The sequence below is a fragment of the Salvelinus sp. IW2-2015 genome, unplaced genomic scaffold (genome assembly GCF_002910315.2).
Source record: "Salvelinus sp. IW2-2015 unplaced genomic scaffold, ASM291031v2 Un_scaffold609, whole genome shotgun sequence".
In the NCBI taxonomy this organism is placed as follows: domain Eukaryota; kingdom Metazoa; phylum Chordata; class Actinopteri; order Salmoniformes; family Salmonidae; genus Salvelinus; species Salvelinus sp. IW2-2015.
Genome location: NW_019942583.1, coordinates 308131 through 326560, shown reverse-complemented (window position 1 = coordinate 326560; position 18430 = coordinate 308131). Strand labels below are relative to the sequence as shown.

Genomic DNA, 18430 nt, shown 5'->3' with positions numbered 1-18430 from the left:
ATTGTAAAGCCCTAACTTTTTTGTTGCTTTGACAAAGTAATTTGTGAAAAATATCATTTATTGCATGTGATTTGTGTTTAATGTTCATTTTAAAAACACAACATGTCCCTAATTTTTAGGTCAACCTTGTTAATGAAACTGAACTCTCGTTTTAATATGGTGCAACTATTCCTTTTTTTTTTTTTTTATCTAAAGAAATATTGAACATCTAATAGTCATATCATAGTGTAAAAGCCGATGTGCTGAGATTCCTGTGCTTGCAGGAAGTSAACATTAGGTGAAATAAAACGGCATTTATGGCAGTTAGGCAAGTTGAGCCTTCTCTGAGATATTTAGAAACTGATAACAACCAAAATACAAATAATTTCAGTATTTTTCTGCTTCTTCCCCTGACAGGCAGACAATACTGTATGTGGCATCTCAGCGTGTTAATAGCTCATTTACATTTTCTTGCAAATTATCGTTAAAAATATATTTTTAAAAGAATGTTCTTTTCAGACCTTAATGTCAATCCCAATCAGGTGTGTGTGTGTGCGTGCATGCAGTGCATTCCAGCCCTAATCTAACACACCTGATTCTAACTAATCATCTGCTCCTTCGAACCGGGATTGGCTGAATCAGGTGCTTGTATAGGGCTGGAGCAGAAGCTGGCACATACAGTAGCTCTTCAGGAGGACGGTTGGTGACTCCTGATTTAAACTGCACTGTGTAGTTAGACAACATAATAGATAACGGATTTCTCCTCTTTTCACAGAAGCTTGGCCAGACCCCTCATCACAGGTACACAGGCCGTCTCCCTCCGGTGAGCAGCGGCTCCCGGAGTTCAGGCTCTACCACTACGACTCTGAGGGGGATCCTCCAGGCCGCCCTGTCCAGCCTCAACAGACAGACCAGGAGGGAGATATACCTCTCCCAGAAACTGGGAAGGATCGTCATCCCTTTCTCTGGGACACGATAGGTCGGCCCGGAATGAAATGTCCCATGAAGTCATRCTACTTAAGGACAGATTCTGGAACATGTAATAAATTGTATCTTAAAGAACCTGACTCCAAATAGTGTTTTTTAATTCATAGGTTTACCGAAAGGACTGTGTGTGTATATACTGTATAAGGGCCATATGTTGATCAATTGGAGATCACAATTGCACCAATTTGTAAGTCGCTCTGGATAAGAGCGTCTGCTAAATGACTTAAATGTAATGTAAATGTCTGAAGTTGTCACGTTCTGACCATAGTTCTTTTGTATTTTCTTTGTTTTAGTGTGGTCAGGGCGTGAGTTGGGTGGGTATGATCTATGTTTTCTGTTTCTATGTGGGGTTTCTCGTTTTGGCCTGATATGGTTCTCAATCAGAGGCAGGTGTTAGTCATTGTCTCTGATTGGGAACCATATTRAGGTAGTCTGTGTTGTATTGGTTTTTGTGGGTGGTTGTCTTCAGTCTTTGTGTGTCTGCACCAGATAGAACTGTTTRGGGTTTTCACGTTTGTTGTTTTTGTATTTGTAGTGTTCAGTTTTGGATTTATTAAAATAAGATGAACACTAACCACGCTGCACTTTGGTCCTCTCCTTCTTCCACCGAAGAAAACCGTTACAGAAGTAGGGTTTCTCTCCTTACCTTCTTTTCTTGTCTCCTCTCCTTAATATCATTGACCTGAAAGCACAGGGCAGGTGAAAGGAAAATATAATTTGTTTTTACATGTCCAGCTTTATATAGTGCATATGGAGGAAAGAGAAGTCATTGAATGATATGGTGGTTGGCCAATGGGGTCTGTGTACAATGGCCACATAAAAATACTCAAATTTTTAAAAAAACATGTAAACCCAAGTAATATCAAGTGGTCTTTGATTACCTACTAAATAAAACATTAAAAAACATTTGATTTGTCACATGCTTGGTAAACAACAGGTGTAGACTAAATGCTTATGTCCTGGTCAGTTTCCAACAATGCAGACTTAAAGATAAAAAATATAAATAGTGYCATGAGGAATAAACAAACACTGAATAACAAATAACAATAACATGGCTATATACAGGGAGTACCAGTAACGATTCGATGTGCAGGGGTACGAGGTAATAACATGGCTATATACAGGGAGTACCAGTACCTAGTTAATGTGCAGGGGTACGAGGTAATTGAGGTAACTATGTACAGTACATATAGGTAGCAGTCTAGTGTGTGTGCACAGAGTCAGTGAAAGCAGTCTTGTTTAGCAGTCCCATGGCTTGGGGGTAAGAAGCTGTTCAGGGTCCTGTTGGTTCCAAACCTGGTGCACRGGTACTGCTTGCCGTTCGGTAGCAGAGAGAACCATCTATGGCTTGAGCGCTAGAGTCTTTAACAACATGACAATTGTGTGTTGTTTTCCTCTGACAAAAGGCAATAGTGTGTTACAACAATGTTTCAATCTAGTATCCTCAGTAGTTTTCTGGCAATATTTTAATTTCCGCCTTACAAATATATTATCAATATGCATGACGTCACACGTGCTTCAACCAATCACAGTACAGCGTGTGTTATCCTTTACTTCCGTGTTCAGGGACTTGTCAAGCTCTTATTGGTTTACATCAGCATTAATGTTTGAAAGTGCCTGTCCTCGAGCTTTACATCCTCTCGCTCTTGGTTAGACACAAATATGGGATTAATTCACGCTCTCCGCGGCTTCATCAAATCATTTTTGGTCGTTCTTTTGTGGTCCAAATGCCAGGGTCGGGAGTCCGAGTTCAACTATGTCACTTGCGGTTCACTTGTGAAATTGCTGAACACGAGACACAACGTTCGGCTGCACTCCCATGATGTCAAATACGGCTCAGGTAAGCCATCATCATAAACCTTCATCCCAAAGTTCAGTTAGGCTATTGACCAAGAATCAATGTCGTTCAATCATAACATTGGTGTGTTTCAATCAATGAACACATACAGCAAGCCTAACCTAACCTATAGCAAGCAATAAACCAGTTGGTGCACGTATCATAGCTACAAGTCAAAAGGAGAGATTTAAGCTAAATGTATAAAGCGTTTAAATGAGTATATAAAAACCATACACTCTCTGTTAGTCTATATGGCTGCTATTTATGTGCAGTCGACCTAGATTAGTCGAGAATCGAGCTCGCTACGGTGTATCAATCAAGTGGAACACAATCGAGTGGGAACACTGTCGCAACAATGGATCCTATCAATCCATAGTGAAACATTTTTTATAGCAACACAATAAGCAGGTGGTTACATTCAAGTGTGGCTATTGGATACATAAAATATATATATTTTTTTAAACCACTGATCGAGACATAGGTCTAGCCTAGTATAGTTTACAGCTAAATGTAAGCTTCGCTGTTCATGCAAATCTTGCCCATTGCCATCCCCAGATGGGTGTCAGTTGCACCGGACACGGGTGTACTGTAGTCTAATACGCAACAGAACCCAAAGGAGGAGGGATTTAACTGTAACACTGTACTCTATTACAGGTGTAGCCAGCCATTTCTTGTCATTGAGTGGAATTAAAACTGACCTCCAATTATTATTCAAACCAAGTGTTACTTTTTTGTCTTCTTGAGGCTACACCTTTTAGGCTTTGAAGCTCTACTTGACTGTTCCCTGAACAGACTATATGGAAGCTGTATACAATACAATACAAGACACAACATGACCCTGTAGTCTTCTATATGAACTGATACTTCTCTGGGGGTATAATTTGTGCAACTTTCCAACAGAAATCTGTTGGGGGGGGAAAACTTTGTAAATAACAAGGCTGCCAACAAACAACGTATACAAAGTTGTATAGCGGCAGAATAAGATACTGGGTAGGTCATGGGCTATTTCATTAAGTGTTTCACTCCCAACGTTTATTCCCGAAAAATGTCTGTCCTCACTCTGGTCGCCTATGGACAAACATTATGAATAAGCTACGTGGTGAGTTGATGCCTTTTCGTCAGCTAGGTGAATTGATCATGCTACTTTTCTATGCGTTGTTTGTTGGCAACCTTGTACTTTACAAAGTTTTTGTAACAGATTTCTGTTGGAACGTTCCACAAATTATACCCACCACCTCTCTGGCGAGGAAYAGGGGAATGAAGACAAGATGGCGGTTGAGGTAAAGCTGTTGACTCCTTTTATAAACTGTAGGCAGTGGGCAGCAGTCTGTGACGGGCGTCGAGAGTGCAGATGATGCCAACAGTTACTGGAGGATTCGGGGGAAGCCCAACGGGACCTGCCAACGCGGCGTGCCCATCCAGTGTGGGCAGGCCATCCGCATCACGCACATGACCACGGGACGCAACCTCCACACACACCACTTCAGCTCGCCGCTGTCCAACAACCAGGTAAGAGAGGCAGTGGGCACACACACACACACACACACACACACACACACACACACACACACACACACACACACACACACACCCTAGGTGGCTGCTGTCAATAGTCAGGTAATACAACACACACGCTATTTTAGCTAGTCACTGTCCCGTAACCAGGTAACAAACACAAATACACACACACCACTAACCCTCAGTGCTGTCCATCAACCTTTAGGAGGTGAGTGCGTTTGGTGAGAACGGCGAGGGGGATGACCTGGACGTGTGGAGGGTGCAGTGTGACGGCTCCATCTGGGAGCGGGACGAGGCGGTGCGCTTCAAACACGTTGGCACAGACGCCTTCCTGACCGTGACGGGCGAGCAGTACGGCAACCCCATCCGGGGGCAGAGGGAGGTGCACGGCATGGGCACTGCCAACCAGAACAACTACTGGAAGGCTATGGAGGGTGTCTTCATTCAGCCCAGCCAGGAGCCGCTGAGACACAATCATGAAGAGTTCTGATGACGTCGTCGACACTGCACCACGACGAGCTCTGATGACGTCATCAGACATCACATAACACACCTAGGTTACATCTGAAATTAACCCTATTCCCTATTGCATAATATACACTGAGTGTACCAAACATTAAGAACACCTTCCTAATATTGTCTTGCACCCCCCCCCCACCTACTATCATACCCTGTTCAAAGCCACTGAAATATTTTGTCTTGTCCATTCACTCTCTGAATGGCACACTTAGGGGGTGTGGTTGTGAGATATACGTGATGTATATGGTTGCGGTGAAAACATGTGGGTCTGAGCAGGTGTGATGTCATTGATGTTTGTTGWAATGTGTTTACTTTGTTTATGTATGGTTGTTATTGTAAAAAAAAAAGAGGACTTGTACACACATTTAAACAATCCATATCTCAAGGCTTAAAAATCATTTTTTAACCTGTCTCCTCCCCTTCATCTACACTGATTGGCGCAGCGGTCTAAGGCACTGTATCGTAGTGCTAGAGGTGTCACTACAGACCCTGGTTTGATTCCAGGCTGTATCACAACCGGCCGTGATTGGGAGTGTCATAGGGAGGCGCACAATTGGCCCAGCGTCGTTAGGGTTTGGCCGGGGTAGGCCGTCATTGTAAATATGAATTTGTTCTTAACTGACTTGCCTAGTTAAATAAATAAAGCGGATTTAACAGGTGACATCAATAAGGGATCATAGGTTTCACCTGGTCAGTCGTGGAAAGAGCAGGTGTTCCTAATGCTTTGTACACTCAGTGTTTACCCACATGACTCTGATCAAAAGTAGGGCACTAAATAGGGACTAGGGGTCCATTTCAGACACGTGCAGCTGCAGGAGGACACGTTCCGCTGCAGGAGGACACTGACACGTTCTCATTACCCAACCAGGACCAATGGGGATGACTACTGACTACTGGCTCACATTAGGTGCATTAGACCGATGAGGGAGATGAATGAGAATCAGTTGGATGTTTTGAATTTGACAACTTTGAACAAGATGGAAAGTGAAGAATTTGGCTACGATTAGTTTCAGAGGGAAATATTGATGTAATACAGGTAGATGGTCATTCACCTGTGTACTCCTCAGTGACTGACTGCACAGATCCTGATGCTAATAAAAACACAAACATTCCCTTGATCACTTGCAACCAAGGTCCACCTCACTAGTTAAGAGTGTATCTATTGGTCAATGCCTTGGCTATGAAGAGCTCACATATAGACACCACATAAGTGTGCTGTAAGGCCTTTTCCCCTTAGACATGACTCACCTTATTGCTCTTTTGTGTTTTTTGGGAGTGTTTTCTTCTCGTGTTAGACTTTTTATGTTTATGTCAGGAAGGGATATGTTTTATTTGTATAAGGGAAGATCGTATAAGATAAAAAATWAAATAAATAACTTTTACTCGTCCATTTGCAGTTGTGTCATCCAAGTGGATATTTTATACTGTAAATATACAGGTTCAACTCTTAAGGTATGAAAAGGCACCTTAGTGTGGGTTATATGTAGCTGTCTGTTGCTCCTTCAATGATAAATACATAAACAATGAAATGTCCAGTATTGTCTAGTGGTGGGTTATTTGAAAGCAATATTTCAATCTGTACCTGCTGCAAGTCATTAGTAAATCAATAACTGGCTTGAAAACCAGAAATTAGACGGACTCGAAAAACAGATGTCTTCTCCAATTCACAGAAACTATTTTCCAAAGACCGAGTGATCAGGTGATCAGCTGTTGATTCTGCACGAAGTGGTCAGTGGAGCTGCTTTTATAAACAGGTTACATTAGGACTCAGAAGAAATGATACAGACAAGACATATACTCTATTCAGGTTATGTATCACGTTTAATAACAGGTCAGAGGCTATAAAGAAATATTTAAAAAAAACACCTAACTAACCCTACCATCAATAAAAACCCACTACCCCATTCCACTACTTTGACCCTATCTGCTCCAGCACCATGCCAACGCCCTGGGAGGACGGGACACCACCACTCAACACACCCTGGAACTCTTCTGAAGTCAAATCTCGTACACCCAAATACTTCTCTGCAGCTGCCACCACAACATCTATTGTCTGTGATTTATGTTCCATTTCTGCGGTACAGTTGATAACCATTGCTTTGAACACTAAGAAGCCAATCTTGCTGAAGCATATACACTACATGAGCAAAAGTATGTGGACAGCTGCTTGACTAACATCTCATACCAAAATCAAGGGCATGAATATGGAGTTGCTGCTATAACAGCCTCCATTCTTGTGGGAAGGCTTTCCACTAGATGTTGGAACATTGCTGCGGGGACTTGCTTCCATTCAGCCACAAGAGCATTAGGGAGGTCGGGCACTGGTGTTTGGCGATTAGGCCTGGCTCGCAGTCGGCGTTCAGATTCATCCCTAAGGTGTTTGATGGGGTTAAGGTCAGGGCTCTGTGCAGGCCAGTCAAGTTCTTCCACACCGATCTTGACAAACCATTTCTGTATGGACCTCACTTTGGGGTTAAGGGCAGGGCTCTGTGCAGGCCAGTCAAGTTCTTCCACACCAATCTCGACAAACCATTTCTGTATGGACCTCACTTTGTGCACAGGGGCATTGTTATACTGAAACAGGAAATGGCCATCTCCCCCACAAAGTTGGAAGCACAGAATCGTCTAGATATGCTGTAGCATTAATTTTTCCCTTCACTGGAACTAAGGGGCCCAGCCCTAACCATGAAAAACAGCCCCAGAACATTATTCCTCCTACACTAAACTTTACAGTTGGCACTATGCGTTCGGACAGATAGAGTTCTCCTGGCATCTGCCAAACCCAGATTCGTCCATTGGGCTGCCAGATGGTGAAACGTAATTCATCACTCCAGAGAACGTGTTTCCACTGCTCTAGAGTCCAATGGCAGCAAGCTTTACACCACTCCAGCCGACGCTCGGCATTGCGCATGGTGATCTTAGGCTTGTATGTGGCTGCTCGGCTATGTAAACCCATTTCATGAAGCTCCCGACAAACAGTTATTGTGCTGACGTTGCCTCCAGAGGCAGTTTGGAACTCAGGGGTGAGTGTTGCAACTGAGGACAGACGATTTTTACGTGCAACGCTCTTCAGCACTCGCCGATCCTGTTCTGTGAGCTTGTGTGGCCTACCACTTCGCGGCTGAGCCGTTGTTGCTCCTAGATAATTCCACTTCACAATAACACCACTTACAGTTGACCGGGGCAGCTCTAGCAGGGCAGAAATTTGACAAACTGACTTGTTGGAAAGGTGGCATCCTATGACGGTGCCACGTTGAATGTCAAGGAGCTCTTCCGTAAGGTCATTCTACTGCCAATGTTTTACTATGGAGATTGCATGGCTGTGTGCTCAATTTTATACACCTTTCAGCAACGGGTGTGGCTGAAATAGCCGAATCCACTAATTTGAAGGGGTGTCCACATACTTTTGTATATATAGTGTATCACTCGTTGGCCTATCCCTCTGTGCTGGCACAGATCTACTACTCACAGGGATGCTCTCAGGATGCCTCACCCTTGACCCCATCCTCCTCTACCTTCTTCACTGCCTCAGCATACGACACCTTCTGCACTACTCTTGACTCTAGCCACCTCAACCTGCCTCTCTCTCCGGACACTTCCAATCCCCAGCAACATGGGCACCCCTACTGTTGACATGACACACACAACGTTATCCACTGAAATGACACAATCCTCTATCCCAATTTCCTCCTGCACACTTCCCACATCTTGGAATCTCCGTCATGTGACACGACTATAAACGTGACACCTGAAACACCGCAGTGGATTCGGCACAAAAGCTCTAACAGGATAACTGATGTATCCTAACATGACTTTGTCTGGTAGAGACTCTGACTCAAAAGGCCTGATATTGACTCCTCTGTGTTTCACCACGCTCATCACAGGGGCTGTGTCGCACCAAACGACAGGCATCATAAACACCAGGAATCGTCAACTTCAATTGCTCCACCTCCACACTTAACACTACCCCAGAAGTAACTCCTTTCAATGGAGAGCAAAGCAAGAAACAAATCTTGACCCAAGTTGCTTGACAAGGAGCGCCAGCTCCCTCTGGTCAGAAGAAACAAAAACAAATATCAGAAGTCCACTACAGGTCTCCTAGGTTACCTTCACTGATTCAACTGCGCCCAACTCCTTTCCCACCCACCCTGAAACCACAAATGGATCCGCCAAAAGGCAAGGATCCACTTTCTCKAAAAATGTCACTCCTCGTGGACCAGATTCTTCTCATGTCCATTGACGCCAGGCTTGGGTTCTGAGCTCTTCACCACACCTTCCACCTTATTTAACTCGTCCTCATTCACTTCCATTTCACGTCCAGAACTCGTTCTGGCTCACGGCTCATTCTGTTTACACTTGACACCAATCTCCTCCAGGTCTCACTCTGTTTGTACTTGACACCAATCTCCTCCAGGTCTCACTCTGTTTACACTTGACACCAATCTCCTCCAGGTCTCACTCTGTTTGCACTTGACACCAATCTCCTCCAGGCGACACTCTGTTTACACTTGACACCAATCTCCTCCAGGTCTCACTCTGTTTTACACTTGACACCAATCTCCTCCAGGCTCAACTCTGTTTGCACTTGACACCAATCTCCTCCAGGCCTCACTCTGTTTGCACTTGACACCAATCTCCTCCAGGTCTCACTCTGTTTACACTTGACACCAATCTCCTCCAGGTCTCACTCTGTTTGCACTTGACACCAATCTCCTCCAGGCCTCACTCTGTTTGCACTTGACACCAATCTCCTCCAGGTCTCACTCTGTTTACACTTGACACCAATCTCCTCCAGGTCTCACCTGTTTGCACTTGACACCAATCTCCTCCAGGCCTCACTCTGTTTGCACTGACACCAATCTCCTCCAGGCCTCACTCTGTTTGCCACTTGACACCAATCTCCTCCAGGTCTCTCTGTTTGCACTTGACACCAATCTCCTCCAGGTCTCTCTGTTTGCACTTGACACCAATCTCCTCCAACACCCCATCTCCATTTTTATCGCCCTCTTCCACCAATTCAAATCCAATTTCTGCCTTTCTCATTCACTTCAACTTCCTCTTCCTCTTCCCCCTCCATTTCTCCTCAGAAATCCACCTTTCTGTGTCCCTTTCCCAACATTCCTCTTCTCCTGACTTTGCTTGTGGCCCCAGCGTAACTCCATCTCATAATKGTCCTGCTCACTTCAGAAACGTGTGTTTCTGGTCTCCCGGGTGGCGCAGTGGTCTAGGGCACTGCATCGCAGTGCTAGCTGCGCCACCAGAGTCTCTGGGTTCGCGCCCAGGCTGGGCTGGGTTCGCGCCCAGGCTCTGTCGCAACCGGGAGATCCGTGGTGCGACGCACAATTGGCATAGCGTGGTTAGGGAGGGTTTGGCCGGTAGGGATATCCTTGTCTCAGTATGTAAAAATGTAATAAAATGTATGCACTCTACTGTAAGTCGCTCTGGATAAGAGCGTCTGCTAAATGACTAAAATGTAAATGTAAAAATGTGTTCTCTGGGCGCCAACATTTTGAGAGAATGAGCAGTGGCCGACACACAGTCGCGGCCGACACACACCGACACACAGTCGTGGCGAAAACCTTCTGCTCTCTCTTGGTACACAGCTCAACCAAAGCTGCTATGCTCTCCCTGGCGCCATAACTCTGCAGCACCATTGTGGCTATCTAAGTTTTAAAGTAGTCAACTTTCTTCTTATTTTGTGTTTGAAAAAGTGTAGAGCTAGTATTGGTGTTTTACCGCCTCCAACAGTGTTGGAGTCCTGAACCAAATCTTGTGTGTCATTCATTTATTGTGGCCACTAGATGGTAGTGATATAGCATAAAGCCAATTACTAACCATTGGCAGGCAACCCGATTTGATGAGACAATGCTCAGATCATTGGCTAATTGCTCCCATCTCATAAGAATCCCCACCCAGTTGACTAATTTAAAATGGTGGAAGCCCTCAATGGAGTCCTCTATCTATCTCTATGAGTTGTCTCTGCTGGCTCAATACACAGGGCTGATCCTGGATCAGTGTGGAGGGAGTGGTGGGCGGATGGCTGCAGAGCTAAAGATTAATACAAAATCTTCGCTCCTGGTTGCTGCACTGAGAGACTGATATGTGGCGCTACTAGCTTCCTCTGGGGTTCTCTCTGGTAGCTGTTGTGCCAGGGTCAGCTGTAACATTATCATAGGTATCAGCAGCGTCTGGAGGAAGAGTGGTGTAAATGGGATTCCCCGGAGGTTGGGATGAGGGCTGGGAAAACCTCTTCCTGAAGTAGAGAGAGAGTAGAGTAGAGGAGCAGCCCTCCAATCAGGCTGTAGCCGATGATCGGTTCCAACGCTGGTAGTAGTCGTGTCACATAAACACACACGGTTGGGGTGTGACTGCAGGAGTAGGGGATTGGGGTGTGTCTTCTCCATGATGCTCGTCCAGCTCCCCGCCGGATCAGGTGTCCAACTCCCTCCCAGTGCAGGCATACACCCCCTCATCAACTGCCATCACCTTGGAAACCACCAATCCCAATCCAAACATTCCGTTTCCACGGTGGATCAATTGCAACCCTCCATCCGTGAAGCACTGAGCTGAGAGCTCGGTGACATTTATGCCTTTGTTCGGTCCGAAGGTGAAGAGCTCCTCCAATGGGGCATCTTCTCAGCGCCCAGGTGATGGGCTGGTCGGTGGAGATGGGAAAGTGGAGCAGAAGTTGGACAGGTTGGTGGAGCTGACTGCTGACGTTGAGGGGGATGTCACCACCCTCTGGGACTACGGACTGAGGGTTATCTGGCGCTTCCCTCAGGGTATCTGCAATAACTTGAAGTGTCATGTCTGCCTGGGAGGTTCCATAGTAGGTAACGCGATTGCTGGGAACGGCATGGCATTGATGCCGCTGTCTGGTAATCTCACTGACTGTATTCTCAGCTCTACTGCGCTGGTCGACAACAGCTCCACGCTGATGTCACCAATGTTTACACAGCCTCTAAGTGACTTTTCTAGGTTTATGCGGCTGCAGACAAGGGTGGAGATGATCTCTACGCTGTCGCCAAGCCCTAGCTCTCCCTTGCTGCTCAGTCTAACAAAAATGCCCCCCGGGATCTTCGTAATATGTGATATGACAGCGTCGCAACATGGGTTGACCCTCCAAACGGATCGGAGAACCAGGAGAGAAAAGGAGCATAGACCTGGAGAACACCCAAAAAGAGAGAGCACAATGTAGGTGGAGGTGGAGATATGATAAACACATAAACACAGAGATATTCATGGACCCTGGGACTCAACACCTCCCTCTGCAACTGGATCCTGGACTTCCTGACGGGCCGCCCCCAGGTGATAAGGGTAGGCAACAACACATCTGCCACGCTGATCCTCAACACTGAGGGCCATTAGTCCCCTCCTGTACTCCCTGTTCACCCACAACTGTGTGGACAATCACGACTCAAACACCATCATAAAGTTTGCTGACGGCACAACAGTGGTAGGCCTGATCACTGACAACGATGAGACAGCCTATAGGGAGGAAGTCAGAGACCTGGCAGTGTGGTGCCAGAACAACAACCTATCCCTCAATGTGAGCAAGACAAAGGAGCTGATCGTGGACTATAGGAAAAGGAGGGCCGAACAGGCCACCATTAACATTGACAGGGCTGTAGTGGAGCGGGTCGAGAGTCTCAAGTTCCTTGGTGTCTAAATCACCAACAAACTATCAAGCTCCAAACACACCAAGACAATTGTGAAGAGGGCACGAGAAAGCCTATTCCCCCTCAGGGGAGTGAAAAGATTTGGCATGGGTCCTCAGATCCTCAAAAAGTTCAACAGCTGCACCATCGAGAGCATCCTGACCGTTTGCGTCACCGCCTGGTGTGGCAACCGCTCGTCATCCGACCGTAAGGCGCTACAGAGGGTAGTGCGTACGGCCCAGTACATCACTGGGGCCAAGGTTCCTGTCATCCAGGACATATATACCGGGCGGCGTCAGAGGAAGGCCCAAAAACTTGTCAAAGACTCCAGTCACCCAAGTCATAGACTGTTCTCTCTGCTATCACACAGCAAGCGGTACCGGAGCGCCATGTCTAGATCCAAAAGGTTCCTTTACAGCTTCTAGACCCCAAGCCATAAGAATGCTGAACAATTAATAAAATGGCCACCCACACTATTTACATTGACCCACCCCCCGCACCCCCTTTGTTTTTACACTGCTGCTACTCTCTGTTTCTTATCTATGCATAGTCACTTTACCCCTATCTACATGTACAAATTACCTCAACTAACCTGTACCCCCGCACGTTGACTCTGTACTGGTACCCCCTGTATAGAGCCTCGTTATTGTTATTTTATTGTGTTACTTTTTATTAAATGTTTAACTTTAGTTTATTTAGTAAATATTTTATTAACTCTGTTTCTTGAACTGCAGTGTTGGTTAAGTGCTTGTAAGTAAGCTTTTCACGGTATTCGGCGCATGTGACAAATTAAATTTGATATGATTTGATTTGGATTTTAATGCACAGATGATTACATATATTTTTAATGAATGGGGTAGAGAGTGCAAACACCTAAAACACTCTTAGATGAAAACATAAATACATGATTTATTATGTAATACATTTGGGTGGAGTACTTGGGTAAGTCAGAAAAAGTCCCTCTGTGATAGGACAGGTTATAGATAGATGGTGGTGGATGGGGGTTTTATAACTTTTGTCAGCGATTGTAGGAGGAAATCAAATCAAATCAAATGTATTTATGTAGCCCTTCTTACATCAGCTGATATCTCAAAGTGCTGTACAGAAACCCAGCCTAAAACCCCAAACAGCAAGCAATGCAGGTGTAGAAGCACGGTGGCTAGGAAAAACTCCCTAGAAAGGCCAAAACCTAGGAAGAAACCTAGAGAGGAACCAGGCTATGAGGGGTGGCCAGTCCTCTTCTGGCTGTGCCGGGTGGAGATTATAACAGAACATGGCCAAGATGTTCAAAATGTTCATAAATGACCAGCATGGCCAAATAATAATAATCACAGTAGTTGTCGAGGGTGCAGCAGTCAGCACCTCAGGAGAAATGTCAGTTGGCTTTTCATAGCCGATCATTAAGAGTATCTCTACCGCTCCTGCGGTCTCTAGAGAGTTGAAAACAGCAGGTCTGGGACAGGTAGCACGTCCGGTGAACAGGTTAGGGTTCCATAAGCCGCAGGAGAACAGTTGAAACTGGAGCAGCAGCACGGCCAGGTGACTGGGGACAGCAAGGAGTCATCATGCCAGGTAGTCCTGAGGCATGGTCCTAGGGCTCAGGTCCTCGAGAGAGAGAAAGAAAGAGAGAAGAGAGAATTAGAGAGAGCATACTTAAATTCACACAGGACACCGGCGATAAGACAGGAAGAAGACTCCAGATATAACAAACTGACCCTAGCCCCCGACACATAAACTACTGCAGCATAAATACTGGAGGCTGAGACAGGAGGGGTCAGGGAGACACTGTGGCCCCATACGATGATACCCCCGGACATGGCCAAACAGGAAGGATATAACCCCACCCACTTGCCAAAGCACAGCCCCCACACCACTAGAGAGATATTTCAACCACCAACTTACCATTCTGAGACCAGGCTGAGTATAGCCCACAAAGATCTCCACCACGGCACACCCAAGGGGGCCCAACCCAGACAGGAAGATCACGTCAGTGACTCAACCCACTCAAGTGACGCACCCTCCTAGGGACGGCATGAAAGAGCACCAGTAAGCCAGTGACTCAGCCCCTGTAATAGGGTTAGAGGCAGAGAATCAAAGTGGAGAGAGGCAGAGGCAGAGACAGCAAGGGTGGTTCGTTGCTCAGAGCAACCGGCCAGGCAGAGCCTCCAGAAGAAGTGTGTGTGTGCGTGTGTGTGCGTGTGTGTGTTGTGTGTGTGTGTGTGTGTTGTGTGTTGTGTGTGTGTGTGTGTGTGGTGCGTGCGTGCGTGCGTGCGTGCGTGCGGGGTGCGTGCGTGCGTGCGTGCGGTGGCGTGTGTGTGCACACGCATAGCACTATTTATTCTGAGTTGTCTATGAAAGTTCTATATTAAAAAGTAAACTAAAGATATATCCTAGTGATGTTAACTTTGATGCCAAATTTATACCAATATTTTTCACGAATTTAAAGGGGCAATATGGGATTCAAACAACAAAAAGCGACACCCGACATGGGGCTGGAGAAATGTAACCACTCTCAAATCATATATTCTTCAAGAACCAATGGCTATATATCATTAATTAAATGTGTTTGCGCAATTGTGCAACATGAGAAACTTATAATTTAAGCTTGATTGAGTGGACATTGACAGAGCAGAGGATTAAAACATATATCATAATAGTAAAGCTGGGTGATCACTTACCTGCAGTAAAACACAAGAAATCAAGAGTACCACCACACAACCCCTGTCCTCTGTAAGGCATCACCATGCTTCCTTCTTTGGACACAGTAGACACCCACCTCCTAGGCTCCACAGTAGACCCGCCTCCTTGCTCCACAGTAGACTCCGACCTCCTAGGACTCCACAGTAGACCCACCTCCTAGGCTCCACAGTAGACTCCCTCCTAGGACTCCACAGTAGACCCCCTCCTTAGCTCCACGTAGACCCCGCCTCCTAGGCTACCACAGTAGACCCCGACCTCCTAGGCTCCACGTAGACCCCGCTCCTAGGCTCCACAGTAGACCCCCCCTCCTAGCTCCACGTAGAGACCCGCCTCCTAGGCTACCACAGTAGACCCGCCTACTAGCTCCACCGGTAGACCCCGCCTCCTAGGCTACACATTAGACCCCGCCTCCTAGGCTCCACAGTAGACCCCGCCTCCTAGGCTCCACAGTAGACCCCGCCTCCTAGGCTACACAGTAGACCCCACCTCCTAGGCTCCACGGTAGACCCCGCCTCCTAGGCTCCACGGTAGACCCCGCCTCCTAGGCTACACAGTAGACCCCACCTCCTAGGCTCCACAGTAGACCCCACCTCCTAGGCTCCACAGTAGACCCAGCCTCCTAGGCATACTTGAGTTTCACATCTATAACACAGAACAAAACAAAAGACAGGAGGACATTATTGTCATATCATAGCCATGAATAGACCACATCGGTGTAGCCTAGTCTTAAAGATTTTTTTTTAAAGATTCTACATTTTGAAGTTACATGATCTCACTCAAATAGGTTTTAATGTTTGAGAGAAATGAGCTATTAGCCTATTGTATTACATAATTCTAACCCTCAGAAATGTGACAACTTAAAGGATTTTATTAAAGCAATTATACATTAATCCGTTCAGCAGACTGGAAAACTGGACAAAGACATTAATTGACAATGAGCCAAAGTGTTATGAAAGTGAATGTGAATGGGTTTCGTTTACAACAATTGTTATTAGGYTATTACGAACATTCCCATTTAAACGCATCAGTGTTTTTAAGATGATTCCGAATAAACAGTTTTTTGTTCATAATTCTCTCGTGCGTTTTATAGCTTTATAGCTTCAAATATAGGCGTAATAGCACGACTAAATTAAATCAAATATTTGTTTGTTAGTCTTTTTTGTTGAATAGTTTAACATTTTGACTGCAAACGAATTTACATGCCTAGAAATCCTGTATAGTAAGTGTCTTAAAAGAGGGTACATCAGACAAGTTGTTATTTTCGAAACGAAAAAGATTCTATATTTCCCTCAAACCGCATGACTTTCTGTATGTCACACATGCAGCTGAATTGAGAAGTTTAAGAGAAAGACAACCATCTGCATTTCCAATCCTCCAATCATCCAAAACTGCAACGCTCCAATCATCCAAAACTGCAATGCTCCAATCATCCAAAATCTAATTTGAAAGATGTCTTATCCTACATGATAAAATACATTTAAATCGTTTTTAATTTTTTTTATCTGTGTGTTCTGGATGGGGCTGTAAAACTACTATTTGAGTCAAAAAAGAACATTGATTTGCTCACCGTGCGTCTCTCCAAATGTGTGCGCTTTCAGAACACCAGGTGGCGACAAACCCCAGGGAAAATACTCGTGGTCGCCACATCATGGACCAGTGAGGATGTTCCGTTCCATCATTCGATCGGCTATGGTCTGCATTACTAGTGTCACTGCCTGTCGGGGCTAAAGGCTACACACACAAGCCTCTCTGAACCGTGAACACCTCGTCGACCTCAGGCAACATGAATAATTCATACAGCACCTAAAACGTTGGCAACTGTTTATTGTTTTGGACGATACCACGGGATCTCACCGGGAAAGGCTATTGGATTATGTTAATTGCACTTTTAAAATGGTCTCGAACGGCTCAATAGGCAAATCTCGTGTGTAGGTTGACTTCTAATATAATCTCCTAGCCTTCTGGCATCGCAGTGAAGAACTAGATATGTGTGGACAGACATACATCTGTAACAAATATTAGCATTTTTTATGTTGTTGCAATAAAAACCCTTATTTCAATGTTAGAAAATGTGTGGCTGTAGGCTTACTGTAGCCTAACTATTTTAATGATCTATGTTCAAAGCTCATATAGTTACCCTTTACCTGAAAACTTAAGCAAATTGCATTTTGCATCTGAAAATGCATTTTAATTCGACTTCATAAACGTGATTAGTGTCATTGGAAACATTGTGAAAGATAATACATTGTTTTTGTAACTTGCTCAATGCGGTAGGCTCCAGTGTCGATCCAAAGGCTATATAGCATGAAGCAGGAGACATATAAAGTGTAGGCAAGCCACGGGGCACAGACGTCAGTCAGTTCAACGTCTAGTTTTTAGATTTACAATTTGTTTTGAGTTGTCTTCTACTGAATTCAACGTGAAATCAACAAAACATTTCACCATGTCATTGGATTTAGGTTACAAATTGGATGAAAAAAAAAAGTCTAAAATTCCCTCGTGTTGATTACTTTTTTTCAAATCCACTCAGTTTTCCACGTGGATTCAAAGTCATCACATTACATTTTTTTGTTGAAATTATGTGGAAACAACGTTGATTCAACCAGTCCCCCCCCCCCCCGAAATGTATGGGCTATGTATACATGTATATTTATATTGTAGATTCGGGGCTTCTGACACTGTAGACCGGCTTGAATCAAGCATCATGTACTACTTACTGTACGTGCATGTCATTTCATGGAGTGTGAACGCTCCTCCTAAATGTCAATTACCGGTAGCCTATGGTCTTTATGCTGATATGAGAGGCCATTGAGTTCACTATACCTCCATCACGTATGGAGGCTGCGTCTAATTCACACATAGGACTAATTTTACTACCTGTAAAAAAAAGTTTCTGAGAACGATAGTCTTAACCAGTTTTGTTGCGCTCCCTCTTCCCAGAATTAGGTGGCGGGACCACTACATTTCAACTCTTCAAAGGCGAAGTGTAGGAGTACAAGGTACCTCATTTACCGCAACTACCCCGTACCCCTGCACATTGATTCGGTACCAGTACTCCTTGTATATAGCCTCATTATTGTTATTGTATTGTGTTACTATTTCCATCTTTTCTTCTCATCTTTTCTTACTTTTTAACTCTGCGTTGTCGGGAAAGAGCTTGTAAGTAAGCATTTCACGGTAAAGTCTACACCAATATTTGATTTGATCAACTAACCACTCTTTATAGGTCAAG

The 18430-nt window shown here is 45.0% G+C and overlaps 1 protein-coding gene across 1 annotated transcript; it reads left to right on the top strand.

The window, feature by feature from the left end:
- Nucleotides 1-2531: 2531 nt before the first annotated feature.
- sdf2l1 (stromal cell-derived factor 2-like 1) lies at nt 2532-6228 on the top strand. The gene is made up of 3 exons (XM_024135791.2): nt 2532-2806; nt 4116-4312; nt 4527-6228. Exons 1-3 carry the CDS (start codon nt 2629-2631, stop codon nt 4809-4811), a joined length of 660 nt encoding a protein of 219 aa, XP_023991559.1. The 5' UTR covers nt 2532-2628; the 3' UTR covers nt 4812-6228.
- Nucleotides 6229-18430: the final 12202 nt, after the last annotated feature.